Below are 20,428 nucleotides of genomic sequence, written 5' to 3' on the forward strand. Positions count from 1 at the left end.
GCTCACTGGTCACCATAGCAACACCCAACTGTAGCACGCGCTCCAGCAGGTATATTTCACTGGTTATCCCCAAAGCCAACACTTCCTTTGGCCGCCTTTCCTTCCAGTTCTCTGCTGCCAATGACTGGAACGAATTGTAAAAATCACTGAAGATGGAGACATCTCCCTCTCTAACTTTAATCATCAGCTGTTTGGCTGTGTACAGGTACAGCTCTATCTGTAAATAGCACACCCAACTACCTCATCCCAATATTGTTATTTATCCTCTTGCTCTTTTGCACCCCAGTATCTCTACTTGCACATCTATAACTCCAGTGTTAATGCTAAATGTTAATTATGTATTTATTTATTGCCTTACCTCCTTACTCTTCTATATTTGCACACACTGCATAGATTGTTCTATTGTGTTATTGACTGTACGTTTGTTTGTATAACTCCTGTTGTTTTTGTCGTACTGCTTTGCTTCATCTTTGCCAGGTCACAGTTGTAAATGAGAACTTGTTGTTAACCTTGCCTACTTGGTTAAATAAATAAAATAAAAATTATCCATTTAGTCTCTGGAAAGTCAAAGCTCAGCTAGCACAGCTGCTGGATCGCCATAGCAACCTGGCCTGATAACCAGATTAATCCCCCTTGTCCTGTAGTAACCCCCGCCGGCATAACTGCATTTGTGTGTGTGGGGGGGGCTCACACACGCGTGAGCAAACGACATCATCCAAGAGGAAAGGGAATTTCACCGACTGCAGACCCATTCCCCTCCTCCTTGCATTCATTTGGCTGACGTGACCCTATATGTGGGACGAGTCTTGTGGTGTGAGCCCTATCAGCCAATGAGATGGGCTGTAGTGTTGGAATACTAGTGGGGGAAGTGTGTAAGGATGTCTGCAGGAAAGAAGCTAGTGCTGAGAGGGTGGGGTTTTGGAGGAGGGACAAACTCAGTTTGAAAATTAATGATGTGTTAGAGTAGACACAGTGGCCAGCATATTTTGTGTCTAGTGGCTGACAGAATACAAAGCACGCTTACGCAGTCCAGAGAACCGGCAACCAGAACTGAAACAAGAGATCTGAAGTTTGCTTACTAGGATGCACTGTAAGTCCTTCTACATGATTTAGAATGAGATGTTCAGCCCTTTCACTTAAATCTGGCACGCAACCGCTTATGTCACTTGACGCTTGTGATCTTTAGCGTCATTGGGCTCTTTCAAGGTGTGACGGATGTTTTCTTACATTTGAGTCCCTCTGTGTTCGTTTGAATTGTCCTTCGTATGGTTTAGTTCATAGATTAATATTACATTGAGTTCAAAACAACTTATGTACTACAGCTATGAAGGCTGATATGTGGTACTGGTTCATCCACCTCACTAGCCCATGTGGTCAGCAGGTATGTGTGTCTGCTTGCTTGCTGGGATGGAGCATCCAGCCCTCCATGTAGAGCTAATAGGACAGGTTAGGGCGAGGCAGAAAGAAAGAAACCCCAGCATTACTGGGACTCCTCGCCAGGCTGCTGCTGCCAGAAACAGCAGTTGGTTGGATGGAAACTTGATTCACCCCCAGTGTTTGAGCAGCCTTGGAAACAGGTCCAGGCAGAAGGGTGAGCTGGCCATCTGGGAGATGCAGGCGGAGCGAGAGAAGGAAAGGCGAGGGATTTGAATAATGTAGCAAGTGCTTTCTTTGCATCTGAAATTCTCTAAAATGTTGGGTATTTAAGTGCTGTGTGGGTGGGGAAAGGGATTGTGTGTTGGGAAACCCTGCTTAGTTTTGGGGAGGATTTGTTGTAGTTAATGCTGGTTTCTGAAAATATTTTTGATGTGGCTTTTTCAAGAAAGGCCTCTACTCAAATCAGTCAGTCTATCGTTGCAATCAGTTTTTGAATGGACATCATGTGGCAGTTGTGTACTGGACATACTGTTTGGGACCTAATCCTCTCCTAATTGACTGCAACAAGGCAGTCATTTGCTATTGTGAGGAAACTGTGTGCAATGTAAGTCTGCACGACATGGGCAAAAATGTAATTCTGATTCTTTCTTTTTTAACAAATATTGTGATTTGACATGCAATATGGGTCAAAACAGTGGGTGAACTGTTGCAATCACGTAAATACAATGATTTATATTAAGAAGCCAAGTGGAAAGCAGCATTGTTTGCAACAATCTGTTGACTGCATTTGACCTAACAGAACAGCATGTAAACTTATAGTGAATCTAACAGCAAAGGGGGGAGCCCCAAGAAGAGAGAACAAAGTAAATAAAATAAAAATATTTAAACGGACTCTGCGTTTCAAAATATTGCATTCAATATAGATATTTAGCGATTATGGATATTGCACAAGTTTAATATTGCGATTATGATGTAATTTCGATTAATTCTACAGCCCTAGCCCAATGCTAAATCCATCTGAGCCGTACCTAGGGAGCATTGAGGGAATCTCCCTGGCAGGTCATTAGCAGGGTTGAGCAACATCATTCAGGCATTTTTATAATGAACTGCACCTTTTGGGTCAGGTGGTGACCCACCCATTTTCAAATTGAGGACCACAAACCTCACCTAACAGCAATGTAGTTTAATTAGTCAGGGCTAAATCAACAGGACAGAAGGAAATGGGTTTCTATCATGCAACAATGAAGTGCCTCAATTTATTTTTCCCCTGGTTTTGTATTGGTCTTCAGATTGTGAAGGTAAATAATACACAGCCTTGGTTGACAGCTGGTGGGGATGAGAAACAAACTGTCATTGCATGTGACACTAGTTCCGTCACATCTGAACAGAAATTGGTCTTATAGGGCTGCTGCGTGAGACTTGTCAACTCACGTGACATCACCTCATCAAAAGAGTGGGTGAGGAATGTAACACTCATTCCAGCCTGAGGATCATCCCAAAGGCAGCATTCAGAATGATCAAGAATGCCATCTACCTCTTCTCTTGTTAAATAGTTTGGGTGTGTGAGCAAGCTTTTTCTGATCTGTAGGCTATAGCACCCACTAGGACTGCACAATATGGGCAAAAAATTGAATCTCAATTTTTGTGGCAAATATTACGGTTTTACTTGCGATTATAGTTCAAAATGCTTGAGTGAACTGTCATAATCATAGAAAGGGAATAATTACAATTTTATGGTTGGAATACAGTGGGCACTTGGAATGCAGTTTTGTTTGGCATGATGATGAATGGAAAAGTAAGGGAGGAGATGGTTGTGACTAGATGTCGACCGATTATGATTTTTCAACGCCGATACCGATTATTGGAGGACCAAAAAAAGCCGATACTGATTTAATCGGTCAATTTTTATTTTTTTATATATATATTTTTTTGTGTGTAATAATGACATTTACAACAATACTGAATGAACACTTATTCTAACTTAACATACATCAATAAAATCAATTTAGCCTCAAATAAATAATGAAACATGTTCAATTTGGTTTAAATAATGTAAAAACAGTGTTGGAGAAGAAAGTAGAAGTGCAATATGCGCCATGTAAAAAAGTTTAAGTTCCTTGCTCAGAACATGAGAACATATGAAAGCTGGTGATTCCTTTTAACGTGGGACTTCAATATTCCCAGGTAAGAGGGTTTAGGTTTTAAGTTGTAGTTAATATAGTATTTATAGGACTATTTCTCTCTCTACCATTTGTATTTCATATACCTTTGACTATTGGATGTTCTTATAGGCACTTTAGTATTGCCAGTGTAACAGTATAGCTTCCGTCCCTCTCCTCGCCCCTACCAGGGCTCGAACCAGGAACACATCGACAACAGCCAAACTCGAAGCATTGTTACCCATCGCTCCACAAAATCCCCGTCCCGTGCAGAGCAAGGGGAACAACCTCCAAGTCTCAGAGCGAGTGACGTTTGAAACGCTATTAGCATGCACCCCGCTAACTAGCTAGCCATTTCACATCGGTTACACCAGTCTAACCTCGGGAGTTGATAGGCTTGAAGTCATAAACAGCTCAATGCTTGAAGAGCTGCTGGTAAAACGCACGAAAGTGCTGTTTAAATGAATGCTTACGAGCCTGCTGCTGCCTACCATTGCTCAGTCAGACTGCTCTATCAAATCATAGACTTAGTTATAACATAATAACACACAGAGATACGAGTCTTTGGTCATTAATATGATTGAATCCGGAAACTATAATTTCAAAAACAAAACGTTTATTCTTTCAGTGAAATACGGAACCGTTTTGTATTTTATCTAATGGGTGGCATCTCTAAGTCTAAATATTGCTGTTACATTGTACAACCTTCAATGTTATGTCAAATGACGTAAAATTCGGTTTAAAAAGGTTTAAAAATATATACTTCTGTGTATTGATTTTAAGAAAGGCATTGATGTTTTATGGTTAGGTACAGTCGTGCAACGATTGTGCTTTTGTTAAATCATCCCCCGTTTGGCAAAGTTGGCTGTCTTTATTAGGAAGAAATGGTCTTCACACAGTTCAAAACGAGCCAGGCAGCCCAAACTGCTGCATATACCCTGACTCTGTTGCAAGAGAAGTGACACAATTTACCTAGTTAAAATAAATTCATGTTAGCAGGCAATATTGACTAAATATGCAGGTTTGAAATCAATACACGTATATATTTTTAAGAAAGGCATTGATGTTTATGGTTAGGTACACGTTGGAGCAACGACAGTCCTTTTTTGTGAATGCGCACCGCATCGACTATATGGAACTCAGGACACGCTAGATAAACTAGTAATATCATCAACCATGTGTAGTTAACTAGTGATTGATTTATGATTTGTTTTTTATAAGATAAGTTTAATGCTAGATAGCAACTTACCATGGCTTCTTACTGCATTCGCGTAACTGGCAGGCTCCTCGTGGAGTGCAATGAGAGGCAGGTGGTTCGAGCGTTGGACTAGTTAACTGTAAGGTTGCAAGATTGAATCCCCGAGCAGACAAGGTAAAAATATGTCGTTCTGCCCCTGAACAAGGCAGTTAACTCACCGTTCCTAGGCCGTCATTGAAAATAAGAATTTGTTCTTAACTTCTTGCGTCGAGCAATCCCGTATCCGGGAGCGTAATCATAGCCTCAAGCTCATTACCATAACGCAACGTTAACTATTCATGAAAATCGCAAATGAAATGAAAGAAATACATTCACTCACAAGCTTAGCCTTTTGTTAACAACACTGTCATCTCAGATTTTCAAAATATGCTTTTCAACCATAGCTACACAAGCATTTGTGTAAGAGTATTGATAGCTAGCATAGCATTAAGCCTAGCATTCAGCAGGCAACATTTTCACAAAAACAAGAAAAGCATTCAAATAAAATAATTTACCTTTGAAGAACTTCGGATGTTTTCAATGAGGAGACTCTGTTAGATAGCAAATGTTCAGTTTTTCCAAAAATATTATTTGTATAGGAGAAATCGCTCCGTTTTGTTCATCACGTTTGGCTAAGAAAAACCCCTGAAAATTCAGTCATTACAACGCCAAACTTTGTTCAAAAATAACTCCATAATATCGACAGAAACATGGCAAACTTTGTTTAGAATCAATCCTCAAGGTGTTTTTCAGATATCTATTCGATGATAAATCATTTGTGGCAGTTGGGTTTCTCCTCGGAAGCAAATGGAAAAATACACGCAGCTGGAGATTATGCAATCATTTCGGCGGAGGACACCAAGCGAGCACCTGGTAAATGTAGTCTCTTATGGTCAATCTTCCAATGATATGCCTACAAATACGTCACAATGCTGCAGACACCTTGGGGAAACGACAGAAAGTGTAAGCTCATTCCTGGCGCATTCACAGCCATATAAGGAGACATTGGAACACAGCGCCTTCAAAATCTGGGGCATTTCCTGTTTGAAATTTCATCTTGGTTTTGCCTGTAGCATCAGTTCTGTGGCACTCACAGATAATATCTTTGCAGGTTTGGAAACGTCAGTGTTTTCTTTCCAAAGCTGTCAATTATATGCATAGTCAAGCATCTTTTCGTGACAAAATATCTTGTTTAAAACGGGAACGTTTTTTTATCCAAAAATTAAGAGCGCCCCCTATATCGAAGAAGTTAACTGACTTGCCTAGTTAAATAAAGGTGTAAAAAAAATAAACATCTGTCAAATCGGTGTCCAAAAATACTGATTTCCGATTATGAAAACTTGAAATCGGCCCTAATTAATCGGCCATTCCGATTAATCGGTCGACCTCTAGTTGTGACAGTAGTAACCAAAATGTTGGTCAGTGTTTCCCATAGGAGCCTGATTGAATTTAAATAGATGGGTATATTCAGACAGGTTTTAGAAAATTCTTTGCCTTTTCCTCTCAAGAACGAGCTATTTTGTTAGATTACTTGTTAGATATTACTGCATGGTCGGAACTAGAAGCACAAGCATTTCACTACACTCACATTAACATCTGCTAACCATTTGTATGTGACAAATAAAATTTGACTTGATTTGCACAAACAATGCTGATATATGCCACTGGTAACGGCCTGTATTATAGGGAAAACCTTGCTAGCAAACGTTTTCTTTCTCAGTGCTAGCTAGCGATTAGCATTCGGAGCTAATACAAAAGAAAATAATGCACTTTTACAACTTGCTTAGACCAACCAACTAACTAGTGTTTTGCAGAGAGCAAGTTACACATTAATAATATAATATAGAAAATGTGGAAGCAAAGTGGAAAGCTTTTTCGTTCTTGTTTGGTCAATGCATGTATTGCAGAGTAAATCTTGAGCATGAGGAACTTCCTGCTTGAGTGATGTGTGATTGAGAAGTGGCCAAACGAGAACTTGAGCAATACATTCAAAGTAAAAAAAGACACAATGGTGTTTCAAATATTGTAGTCCCATGCAATATGGATAATTGTGCAGCCCTAGCACTGACACCTGTTGTGTGCAGGCACAAGCCAATAACATTGAGACTGGAGACCCAGCCAAAGGGGCTCGTCCCAGACAGAGGGCTCAATGCAGGCATGTCGACCCCCCCCCCCCCCCCCCCCCCCCCCAGCTATGCAACGTGAACCCTGGCCACAGCTGTGTCTTGAGTGTGTGGAATGGGGAATCTGCAGCTGCTCTGTTACTGGTGGTAGGAAGAAGAGTACAATGGCAGCTATTGTAGGGGTTGTATCTGGTGCAAGAGGTGAGCTCACTCCATGGTATTTGCTTCCTTGGCTGAGCCAGGCACTGCAGGAATGGGTCATGTGCAGAAGTCTATCAAGGTTGAAACGTTTTGTGACTAGGGGCCAGTATTTTAATTTTTGGAAAAATAACGTTCCCGTAGTAAACGGGATATTTTGTCAGGACAAGATGCTAGAATATGCATATAATTGACAGCTCAGGATAGAAAACACTAAAGTTTCCAAAACTGTAAAAAATATAACATAACTGATGTTGCAGGCGAAAGCCTGAGAAAAATCCAATCCGGGAGTGCCTCATGTTTTGAAAGCGCTGCGTCCCTATTGAGCAGTGAATGCCCTATCAACCAGATTACGCTTTCTCCGTATGCCCGAAGGTGTCTACGGCATTGGTAGTTTTACGCATTTATGTTGAAGAATACCCGTAAGCGGCTACATTGTGCAAGTGGTCACCTGATGGCTCCCAGAGTGTATTTTACGCGAGAGTCAGAGGTAGCCATTATTCCAATCGGTCCTACTGAAAAACGAATTGTCCCGGTGGATATATTATCGAATAGATATTTGAAAAACACCTTGAGGTTTGATTATAAACAACGTTTGCCATGTTTCTGTTGATATTATGGAGCTAATTTGGAATATTTTTCGGCGTTTTCGTGACTGTAATTTCCGGGCGATTTCTCAGCCAAACGTGAAGAACAAACGGAGCTATTTCGCCTACAAATATATTTTTTGAGGAAAAAATGAACATTTGCTATCTAACTGGGAGTCTCGTGAGTGAAAACATCCGAAGCTCATCAAAGGTAAACTATTTAATTTGATTGCTTTTCTGATTTCCGTGACCAAGTTACCTGCTGTTACCTGCTGCTAGCTGGACAAAATGCTATACCAGGCTATCGATAAACTTCGACAAACACAAATGCTTGTCTAGCTTTGGCTGTAAAGCATATTTTGAAAATCTAAGATGACAGGGTGATTAACAAAAGGCTAAGCTGTGTCTCAATATATTTCATTTGTGATTTTCATGAATAGGAATATTTTCTAGGAATATTTATGTCCGTTGCATTATGCTAGTTGGTGTCAGTCGATGATTACGCTCCCGCATGCGGGATGGGGAGTCACTAGAGGTTTTAACGGCAGTGTCAGAGGGAACTGGGAGGTAGAATCTCGATCTGCTGAGCTACAGCCCATAAACCATGAATCACATTGGTTTTAGTTACATTTGTACCTTTCTCAAATGTACAACCAACCACTCAACACCAGGTTATGAAATTCGCTGGGCTTTAAGGGTTTACTGCACCCTGTCCCTGGCTCAGGAGAATGTTTCTGCTTTGTGACTTCCCCATGGAGGTTTTCTTTCCTCCTGCTTAATTGTACTCAGCTTGTATGTGTTTTCAATGCACGGACAGCCAGTCCTAGATAAACAGCCGGTGTTGGCTCTCCAACAAGGGGACAGAGTCGATAATGGAAAGTGGGCCGGGGTTACGTGCTTATTGTTCTACAGCTCTGACGTGTTTCCTGTACCGTGTTGGTGACAGAAATGGGACGTGCGCTCTGCTCAGCTCTCCCCCTCTTGGGCAACTTCCCACAATGGAACAAACGGATCATCAACGGGGCCAGACTGTGCTCTGAGTCTCTCTCACACAGATGGAGCCATTGAATTTCAATAACCAGAGGATGTACAAGTCAGCCAAATGAGTCCATCTTCTACCTCTGCTGTCCTGCTGTCGTCATGTGTTCACATTCCTTTATATCTCTGAAAAGGGGTTTCATAACACGATTAGGCCTAAATGTTAATTGAGGCTTCTACTAATTTTAGGAAATGACCACATTGAATAAACATGGTTAATTTGTTTTGACTAATCTGGAGGTGAAAAACCCACACCTGTTTGGCGAGATGCTAGCTCGTGGAGTAGAACACTTAAAAGAAAGGGAGAGCCGCACACTCAAGGAGCTCAAATGCAGTAATTTCATAACCTAATAACTAATGTTTTGACAGACAAGCTGTCTTCATCAGGGTATTGTTTGTTTTGGCTGAAAGTAATTAAAAGGAAGCCTCATTGTTTAAAAAAACAAAATACAGTTCAGTCTAGAGTAGCTGTTTTTGTAGTGGCACCTGTTGTCTGTGTCTTGGATCAGTACCCATTTGAATTCTGTCGACACTTACGGTTGTAAAATACTGCTAAAAGATGTCCATAAAAGCATTTGGTGATAAACTATTTTGCTTTTCTGAGTGATCTCCAAGCAGTGTAATGACTCTGAGACCCTGTGTAATGTTTATCCAGAGACCAGAGCATGACCCTGTGACACGCAGCGCAGTGGTGGGAGCCTTGTGAGCCGTTTGGCAGTCACATGCTACAGCTGGTTCTATTCTAAGGCAGTGGTTTCTAAACTGTGGCGCGTGCAAAATTGCACACCAGTTTTCATCAGTTTTCCTCTTGTCATGTCAGTCATTGCATATGTTAAAGCAGTGATCACCAATCTTTTCTGACCTAAGATCACTTTAGCAGTCAAAAAGCAAGCAGAGAAGTACCGCAAATATATTTTAAGTAATGTTTTGACTTAAATCATGTTAATGTAAAAAATATATATATTTTTCACAACATATTGGCTATATGCCTGGCCTGCCAATATTGTTTCTCTCAGACCATGTTCTATTTCAAAACTCAAGCTTTGATAACAAAATAAATGATGGTGTGGCACTTGCGAGGCATAGCTGAGCATAAATTAAAATGGTCATGGTACTTTCAAAATAACTGAACTCTTGACAAAATCTAAGTCAAATTATGAAGTCAGTGGACTTCAGGTCAGAAAGTTCTAGAGCTCTAGAACTCTAGAAAGATGCCCAAGTTTCCCGTTCAAAAGTCGGAAGTCTGACATTTCAGGGTTTCCAGTTGTTTTGAACATTGCATTAGTCTCAGCAGAGGGAGAGAGAGTGCAGCAGAGATGGTCCTGCTCTTTCTTTCCTTTCCTCTGGTGAGGCTGACCAGAGAGGGGACACAGTCTTCGACCGAATGGCGAAACTCAAGTCGCACCGCATCTGCCTCTGTGGGGGGAAAATTAATGTTGGTATGACCAGAGAAAGTGAAAAATTCCTCTATTAAAATAGACATGATGAGCTGCTAATAATAATAAAAATGCAGGACTATCGATACACTTGGCTACTCATTCATTGCAACTGCAGCGCGATTGGAAGTACAGAGAACCGTGTTTTGTAATAGTGTTGACAATACTGAATTAAACTTAGACATGAACTCATAAAAACATATCTTTGCTGTATTCTTTGAAAGTCTCTCTTGTCATGGTTTTAAAAGTTAAGAAATCTCACATAGGCTAGTACCAAACTTTGCTGTGGCCGGGGTCATGGAAGCTGTAGGTAGGCATGGTGATTTGAGCTATACGATTGGCCAGCGCAGTAGGCGTACTCTATTTTAGGCAGAGATCTTCCGGTCCGCCGGGTAGGCAGAATTGTCTTTTCAGACAAATAAAATGGTTCAAAATGGAAACACTTTGCCTACCGGTGCGCCGGGCTTCTGAATCAAGTGCACCTACCGCCAACGGCGCAACACTGGATTTTTTTTTAAAGGACTGCAAGCCTTTAGGCCTTCAGCAAAATTCGCTGCACCAAATGACAATGTGTAGAATTGCAGGAAATTAGCTTTAAATCTGCTCAATTTCTCTCCAACCAACGAGGAGTGTGAACAGTTTGTCATGAACTGTGCTTGTGTCCATAGAAATAGACTGGGTGTGGGATGTTCCCCAATGCTGGTTGGGGGGCCTGAGTGAAAAAGTTTAGGAACCCCTGCTCTAAGGAAGGACTAATGCTCCTTTTGTCACTCTCTCGAAGCCTGACAACTTCACACTTACAGCTGGGGAAACTCGGTCCCTGAGATTTGTGTGGGTCATGTGTGAATGAGTCATGCTGTGTCTTACCCTGTCCCCTTTCTCCATTTCCCCCCCTTGCAGTGACTGTGTGTGAGCCTACTGCCATGTCCACAGCCATGGACCCCCCCAGGGAAGTCAGCTACCCGCAGTCATCCTGTGGCACCGGGGACAGTGTCGCCTCACTGGATGACATCGCTGTGGATTTCATAGCCAAGTACGTACCTAGACTGAAACCATTATCTGGTTTGATTGCATGACTCTTGTTTGGACTTGATCGAAAGGCTCTCGTCACATGGGAATGATGCGATCTGATAGGAAACAATGACCTGCACCCTGTCACTATCTTAACACCCCCACATCAAATTACTTCTTAGACATATTTGACCTACTTCATCACACAAAGATGACAGGGCACAATCCACACTTTGTCATGTCAACATTGTAAACTGGTTTCGAAACAATTTGCTGTCAGTTAACAAGACCCATGCTGTGTTCAAATACTAATTCTAACTGCACTGACTACTATTTGTGACGTGAATTGAGTATAAAGTATGCTTGTTGGTCATAGTTAGTATGCCAAAAATTCCAATATGACGTATACATGCAGTGGACACGATTTCTGTGCTTTTAGGTCCCATAATGCAATTCTTCAGAAAATGGGCATGGCTTCATAACTTTTCAGATTTGAAGAAAAAAGAAAATGTTTAAATGTAATACATTTTCAAATAAGTTACGTTGGCTGACAACCGCATAGCATTACAGCAGTATGCACCTAACGTTAGTTGGCTACTAATACATCAAACTTGTCAGGCAGTATATTAACTAACTACCCAATGTTGATTGACTTGATTATTTACATCATTCTTAGGTGTGCGATTCAAAGGCTATACCACTTAGCTATTTACTCTGATTTCAGAGCACACTCGCAAAGAATAACTGATGAATTTATGAACGCTCAACACCCGTTGAATATGGCCGTGTAAGTAAACATCTGCAAAAAAAATAGTAATTAAATTGTTGCTTGCAGCACAGTTAGTCACCAACCCTCTGGATAACATGAAAACAGCCTAACCAGCTCTGCTATGGCACGTAAAATGGTCAGTGAGGTGTTCTCATTTGTCACGCTCTGAATTTTCAAACGGACAATCTGACAATGCTCTGGATTAATGAACACCCAGAGCACACTGGCACTCCAGATTGAATTTACGAACACACCCGAAATCGTAAAATGTTGAGCTAGTAATTTGTTAACCTGTTATGGCTGCATCCCTTTGTTCTCAATTTCCGCCTGAAGACATACCCAAATCTAACTGCCTGTAGCTCAGCCCCAGAGGCAAGGATATGCATATTCTTGGTATCATTTGAATGGAAACATTCTGAAGTTTGTGGAAATGTTAATTGAATGTAGGAGAATATAACACAGTAGATCTGGTTTAGATAAAACAATGAAAAAAAAAAAATGTTTATTTTATTTTATTGTTGTATCATCATTAAAATGAAGGCAAAACAAACATTCAGATAGGATGATGGGGACAATTTCAGTGAAAAACATGAGGGCAACAGTACTTGTGCAAAGTTTCAGAATGATAACTTCCAAAATGAGTCACCCAGGTGTCCCACACAAGTAGCCCAAATGTACCCAAGTGGCCAAATTGGTGAAGTTATACATTTTGAATGGAATAACTATATACAAAATACCAAAATAGTATTCTAACAACCCCCCCCCCCCCCCCCCCCCCCAAAAAAAATGGAGAAAAAACATGGGAAAAAAAATATATACATTTACAAAATAACACTTTCAATATTTGGAAGACCCTCAGTCCTCTACACAATATTGTGCTGCTGATGCCAGGTGCCATAGCAGTCTCTTTCTGCTGTAAAGCAGAGGGTCACCAAGCATGTGATGCAGGTGATGGGGGACTTAATCTTGCAAAGAACACAGCGACGCCTCCATGCTGTGCCCTTTTGGCCCTGAGGCACATCCATGCCTGCAGAAATACATTTGGGCAGATGAACACCACTTGTGGCAGGAGCTGGATGAAACAGCTTCAGTGGGGGATGGACACCTTGGCACTGGGGGCTCCCATTCGGAGTCAGTGTCACTGTAAAATAAAATGTTCAGTTAGAATAGTTTCACATATGAGCCCTGTATCAACAAGTATAATAAACAAATATATATAGAGTACAGGGAACATAAGGTTGAATATAATATTATAGACCTGCTAGATCTACTGTCTAGCAGGTGCACCCCACCATACCACTGTCGGCGCATTATGCCCTGAATATATTCTACCATGCCCAGAAATCTGGTCCTTTTTATTCTCTGTCCCCAACGCTCTAGGCGACCAGTTTTGATAGCCTTTAGCCGCACCCTCATTCTACTCCTCCTCTGTTCCGCGGGTGATGTGGAGGTAAACCCAGGCCCTGCATGTCCCCAGGCACCCACATTTGTTGACTTCTGTGATCGAAAAAGCCTTGGTTTCATGCATGTCAACATCAGAAGCCTCCTCCCTAAGTTTGTTTTACTCACTGCTTTAGCACACTCTGCTAACCCTGATGTCCTCGCCGTGTCTGAATCCTGGCTCAGGAAGGCCACCAAAAATTCTGAGATTTCCATACCCAACTATAACATTTTCCGTCAAGATAGAACTGCCAAAGGGGGAGGAGTTGCAGTTTACTGCAGAGAGAGCCTGCAAAGTAATGTCATACTTTCCAGGTCCATACCCAAACAGTTCGAACTACTAATTTTGAAAATTACTCTCTCCAGAAATAAGTCTCTCACTGTTGCCGCCTGCTACCGACCCCCCCTCAGCTCCCAGCTGTGCCCTGGACACCATTTGTGAATTGATCACCCCCCCCATCTAGCTTCAGTTTGTTCTGTTAGGTGACCTAAACTGGGATATGCTTAACACCTCGGCAGTCCTACAATCTAAGCTAGATGCCCTCAATCTCACACAAATCATCAAGGAACCCACCAGGTACAACCTTAAATCTGTAAACAAGGGCACCCTCATAGACGTCATCCTGACCAACTGGCCCTCCAAATACACCTCCGCTGTCTTCAACCAGGATCTCAGCGATCACTGCCTCATTGCCTGTATCCGCTACGGAGCCGCGGTCAAACGACCACCCCTCATCACTGTCAAACGCTCCCTAAAACACTTATGCGAGCAGGCCTTTCTAATCGACCTGGCCCGGGTATCCTGGAAGGATATTGACCTCATCCCGTCAGTTGAGGATGCCTGGTCATTCTTTAAAAGTAACTTCCTCACCATTTTAGATAAGCATGCTCCGTTCAAAAAATGCAGAACTAAGAACAGATACAGCCCTTGGTTCACTCCAGACCTGACTGCCCTCGACCAGCACAAAAATATCCTGTGGCGGACTGCAATAGCATCGAATAGTCCCCGTGATATGCAACTGTTCAGGGAAGTCAGGAACCAATACACGCAGTCAGTCAGGAAAGCTAAGGCCAGCTTCTTCAGGCAGAAGTTTGCATCCTGTAGCTCCAACTCCAAAAAGTTCTGGGACACTGTGAAGTCCATGGAGAACAAGAGCACCTCCTCCCAGCTGCCCACTGCACTGAGGCTAAGTAGCACGGTCACCACCGATAAATCCATGATTATCGAAAACTTCAACAAGCATTTCTCAACAGCTGGCCATGCCTTCCGCCTGGCTACTCCAACCTCAGCCAACAGCTCCGCCCCCCCCCCCCCCCCCCCCCCCCCCGCAGCTACTCGCCCAAGCCTCTCCAGGTTCTCCTTTACCCAAATCCAGATAGCAGATGTTCTGAAAGAGCTACAAAACCTGGACCCGTACAAATCAGCTGAGCTTGACAATCTGGACCCTCTATTTCTACCTCTATCCGCCGCCATTGTCGCAACCCCTATTACCAGCCTGTTCAACCTCTCTTTCATATCGTCTGAGATCCCCAAGGATTGGAAAGCTGCCGCAGTCATCCCCCTCTTCAAAGGGGGAGACACCCTGGCCCCAAACTGTTAGGCAGGGCAGGATGGATATAGGTCTATCTAAGGTCTTCGAAAGCCAAGTCAACAAACAGGTCACTGACCATCTTGAATCCCACCGTACCTTCTCCGCTGTGCAATCTGGTTTCCGAGCCTGTCACGGGTGCACCTCAGCCACGCTCAAGGCACTAAACGATATCATAACCACCATCGATAAAAGACAGTACTGTGCAGCCGTCTTCATCGACCTTGCTAAGGCTTTCGACTCTGTCAATCACCATATTCTTATCGGCAGACTCAGTAGCCTCGGTTTTTCGGATGACTGCCTTGCCTGGTTCACCAATTACTTTGCAGACAGAGTTCAGTGTGTCAAATCGGAGGGCATGCTGTCCGGTCCTCTGGCAGTCTCTATGGGGGTACCACAGGGTTCAATTCTCGGGCCGACTCTTTTCTCTGTATATATCAATGATGTTGCTCTTGCTGCGGGCGATTCCCTGATCCACCTCTACGCAGACGACACCATTCTATATACTTCTGGCCCGTCCTTGGACACTGTGCTATCTAACCTCCAAACGAGCTTCAATGCCATACAACACTCCTTCCGTGGCCTCCAACTGCTCTTAAACGCTAGTAAAACCAAATGCATGCTTTTTAACCGTTCGCTGCCTGCACCCGCACGCCTGACCAGCATCACCACCCTGGATGGTTCCGACCTTGAATATGTGGACATATATAAGTACCTAGGTGTCTGGCTAGACTGCAAACTCTCCTTCCAGACTCATATCAAACATCTCCAATCGAAAATCAAATCAAGAATCGGCTTTCTATTCCGCAACAAAGCCTCCTTCACTCACGCCGCCAAACTTACCCTAGTAAAACTGACTATCCTACCGATCCTCGACTTCGGCGATGTCATCTACAAAATTGCTTCCAACACTCTACTCAGCAAACTGGATGCAGTTTATCACAGTGCCATCCGTTTTGTCACTAAAGCACCTTATACCACCCACCACTGCAACCTGTATGCTCTAGTCGGCTGGCCCTCGCTACATATTCGTCGCCAGACCCACTGGCTCCAGGTCATCTACAAGTCCATGCTAGGTAAAGCTCCGCCTTATCTCAGTTCACTGGTCACGATGGCAACACCCATCCGTAGCATGCGCTCCAGCAGGTGTATCTCACTGATCATCCCTAAAGCCAACACCTCATTTGGCCGCCTTTCGTTCCAGTTCTCTGCTGCCTGTGACTGGAACGAATTGCAAAAATCGCTGAAGTTGGAGACTTTTATCTCCCTCACCAACTTCAAACATCTGCTATCTGAGCAGTTAACCGATCGCTGCAGCTGTACATAGTCTATCGGTAAATAGCCCACCCATTTTTACCTACCTCATCCCCATACTGTATTTATTTACTTTTCTGCTCTTTTGCACACCAATATTTCTACCTGTACATGACCATCTGATCATTTATCACTCCAGTGTTATTAACCTGCAAAATTGTTATTATTCGCCTACCTCCTCATGCCTTTTGCACACAATGTATATAGACTCCCCTTTTTTTTTCTACTGTGTTATTGACTTGTTAATTGTTTACTTACTGACTTGGCTTTTGGAAGAAAAGAGAAGGAAAGAGCATACGTTTTCTGTTTTTTATTGTTGTAGTATCATCTTTCACATGTACTAGAATAGGATGCTGGAGATAATTTTGATAGATAACACAAGAGGGCAACTGTAGGTGTGCAAAGTTTCAGACTTATAACTTCCGGAATGGGTGAGCTACATGACATTTAGCATGAAGTCACCCAGGTGTCCCACACAAGTTGCCCAAATGTACCCAAGTGGCCGAATTGGTGAAATGACCTATAACTATATACAGCAGTACAAATAACTATATACAACATATCAAAAAGCAATTCTAACACACACACACACAAAAAATGTTTAAAAAAATATTAGAAAATGAATATTTTTTTAAAAACAGTACACCCCTTGGAAGTCCTCGTCATAATATTTTGCTGCCTGTGCCATGTCCATAGCAGTCTCTTTCTGATGTAAAGCAGAGGCAAACTGAACAAGTGGTGCATTTCATGCGACACAGAACACAACGACGTCTCCATGCTGTGCCCTTTTGGCCCTGAGGCACAGTCATGCCTGCAGTAATGAACTGTGGCATATGAACACCACTGGGGGCACAGGTAGAGCGGGCAGCTTGGCACCGGGGGCTCCCAGTCGGAGTCGCTATCACTGTGAAAGAAAACATTAAAAAAATATTTGTATTGTATGAGCCTTTTATCATCACATAAAATAAACAGATGTGTATTGTATAGAGCAGAGGGAACAGTCACTAAGGTGAAGTGCTGTTCCATTCAACTCCGGCCATTGTTGTGTGTGTGTGTGTGTGTGTGTGTGTGTGTGTATATCTATATGTATGTATGTGTGTGAATATATATGTATATATACAGTGCCTTGCGAAAGTATTCGGCCCCCTTGAACTTTGCGACCTTTTGCCACATTTCAAGCTTCAAACATAAAGATATAAAACTGTATTTTTTGTGAAGAATCAACAACAAGTGGGACACAATCATCAAGTGGAACGACATTTATTGGATATTTCAAACTTTTTTAACAAATCAAAAACTGAAAAATTGGGCGTGCAAAATTATTCAGCCCCTTTACTTTCAGTGCAGCAAACTGTCTCCAGAAGTTCAGTGAGGATCTCTGAATGATCCAATGTTGACCTAAATGACTAATGATGATAAATACAATCCACCTGTGTGTAATCAAGGCTCCGTATAAATGCACCTGCACTGTGATAGTCTCAGAGGTCCATTAAAAGCACAGAGAGCATCATGAAGAACAAGGAACACACCAGGCAGGTCCGAGATACTGTTGTGAAGAAGTTTAAAGCCGGATTTGGATACAAAAAGATTTCCCAAGCTTTAAACATCCCAAGGAGCACTGTGCAAGCGATAATATTGAAATGGAAGGAGTATCAGACCACTGCAAATCTACCAAGACCTGGCCGTCCCTCTAAACTTTCAGCTCATACAAGGAGAAGACTGATCAGAGATGCAGCCAAGAGGCCCATGATCACTCTGGATGAACTGCAGAGATCTACAGCTGAGGTGGGAGACTCTGTCCATAGGACAACAATCAGTCGTATATTGCACAAATCTGGCCTTTATGGAAGAGTGGCAAGAAGAAAGCCATTTCTTAAAGATATCCATAAAAAGTGTTGTTTAAAGTTTGCCACAAGCCACCTGGGAGACACACCAAACATGTGGAAGAAGGTGCTCTGGCCAGATGAAACCAAAATTGAACTTTTTGGCAACAATGCAAAACGTTATGTTTGGCGTAAAAGCAACACAGCTGAACACACCATCCCCACTGTCAAACATGGTGGTGGCAGCATCATGGTTTGGGCCTGCTTTTCTTCAGCAGGGACAGGGAAGATGGTTAAAATTGATGGGAAGATGGATGGAGCCAAATACGGGACCATTCTGGAAGAAAACCTGATGGATTCTGCAAAAGACCTGAGACTGGGACAGAGATTTGTCTTCCAACAAGACAATGATCCAAAACATAAAGCAAAATCTACAATGGAATGGTTCAAAAATAAACATATCCAGGTGTTAGAATGGCCAAGTCAAAGTCCAGACCTGAATCCAATCGAGAATCTGTGGAAAGAACTGAAAACTGTTGTTCACAAATGCTCTCCATCCAACCTCACTGAGCTCGAGCTGTTTTGCAAGGAGGAATGGGAAAACATGTCAGTCTCTCGATGTGCAAAACTGATAGAGACATACCCCAAGCGACTTACAGCTGTAATCGCAGCAAAAGGTGGCGCTACAAAGTATTAACTTAAGGGGGCTGAATCATTTTGCACACCCAATTTTTCAGTTTTTGATTTGTTAAAAAAGTTTGAAATATCCAATAAATGTCGTTCCACTTCATGATTGTGTCCCACTTGTTGTTGATTCTTCACAAAAAAATACAGTTTTATATCTTTATGTTTGAAGCCTGAAATGTGGCAAAAGGTCGCAAAGTTCAAGGGGGCCGAATACTTTCGCAAGGCACTGTACCTTGAATGGCATCATTAGAGTGTAGTGCAATGGCGAGAGGCTCGATTGCCAAAGCAAACAACAAGGGGGAGAATGGACAACCCTGTCTGGATCTGCAGTGCAAGGGAAAATGGTAAGAGGAAAAGTTATTAGGCCGTACCGACGCCATGGGGGAAAAATAAAGAATCTTTATCCACGCAATGAATTTGGGGTCAAAGCCAAATCTATAAAGGGCAGCTGTTAGGTAATCCCACTCAACGCGGTCAAACGCTTTTTCGGCATCAAGTGAGACCACCACCTCCGGGTCCTCCGACGCCGGGGAGTACAGTATAAGGCGCCTAATATTGAAAAAAAATGCCTATTTCTCACAAAGCCAGTCTGGTCAGAGTGTATTACTTGGTGCAGCAAGCCTTCCATACGGATGGCTAAAAGCTTAGCTAGGATTTTGTAATCATAGTTTAAAAGCGAGATTGGGCAATAGGATCCACATTCCAGGGGGTCTTTGTTTTTCTTTAATAGTAATGAAATTGAAGCCTGATAAAGACTAGGCGGTAGCTTTGAATTATTAAGGCACTCTGCAAATAGTCGAGACAAGAATGGGCAAAGCAGACCAGACAATGTCCTGTAAAATTTGGTTGGAAAACCGTCCAGACCCGGTGATTTACCACTTTTCATTGCGGACACTGCTGTTGCAATCTCCTCAAGCGTAAATTCTTCTTCTAGACAGTCATGGGAGTCTGTATCAATTGAAGGCATATTCAAGCCATTAAAGAAGGAATCAATCAGCAAAGGGTCTTGAGGGGATTCAGAGTTGTATAGCGCAGAGCAAAATTGTTTGAATTGATCATGGATCTCTTTATGCATTACTGTGGTGGCACCAGACGGGTCTTTATTTGTGGGATTAAACGTGAGGCCTCAGATTTACGGATCTGATGTGCAAGGAGTTTACTGGCCTTGTCGCCTTGTTCATAGACTTTGTATCGAGCTCGCAAGAGTAACTGTTCAGCTTGCCTGGTAGAAAGCTCATCAAATTCAGATTGGAGTAGTTGGCGCTCTTTATGCAGATCAGAGGAAGGATCCGTAGCATACTTCTCATCCAATGTGGCTATGGACTTGCTCAGGTCCCGAAGTCGCTGAGAGCGAACTCTGTTTTGGTTGGCTGTATAAGAAATAATTTGGCAACGTAGGTATGCTTTGAGAGACTCCCATATGGTAAAGCAGGACATACCTGGTGTTGAATTAGTTTCTAGGAATTAGGTGATTTCAGAAGAAATTAAATTGACAAACTCCTTATCTTAGAGTAAAATGGGGTTGAGACGCCATTGATAACACATAGGAGGTCGCTGTTGGAACTCTAGTTCAAGCACTAATGGTGAATGGTCAGAAATAACAATACTCTCGTAAGTACACTGCCGAAGGTTAGGCAGAA

General features: G+C 42.5%; 1 protein-coding gene across 3 annotated transcripts in view; it reads left to right on the forward strand.

Moving 5' to 3' along the window:
• The window catches only part of LOC110521504 (long-chain-fatty-acid--CoA ligase ACSBG2), a 56,124-nt gene that overhangs the window by 7,203 nt on the left and 28,493 nt on the right, over positions 1-20,428 (forward strand). Inside the window, exons 1-2 of one of the 3 annotated variants that reach the window (XM_021599099.2) lie at positions 938-1,090; positions 11,056-11,188. In XM_021599099.2, coding sequence (XP_021454774.2) covers positions 1,084-1,090; positions 11,056-11,188 — 140 coding nt within the window. In that variant the 5' untranslated portion in view covers positions 938-1,083. Of the gene's footprint in view, positions 1-937; positions 1,091-11,055; positions 11,189-20,428 lie in introns of those variants that run through there. The other 2 variants (XM_021599102.2, XM_036968755.1) reach the window with 2 other exon arrangements.

Source organism: Oncorhynchus mykiss, chromosome 30 (genome assembly GCF_013265735.2).
Source record: "Oncorhynchus mykiss isolate Arlee chromosome 30, USDA_OmykA_1.1, whole genome shotgun sequence".
Lineage (NCBI taxonomy): Eukaryota > Metazoa > Chordata > Actinopteri > Salmoniformes > Salmonidae > Oncorhynchus > Oncorhynchus mykiss.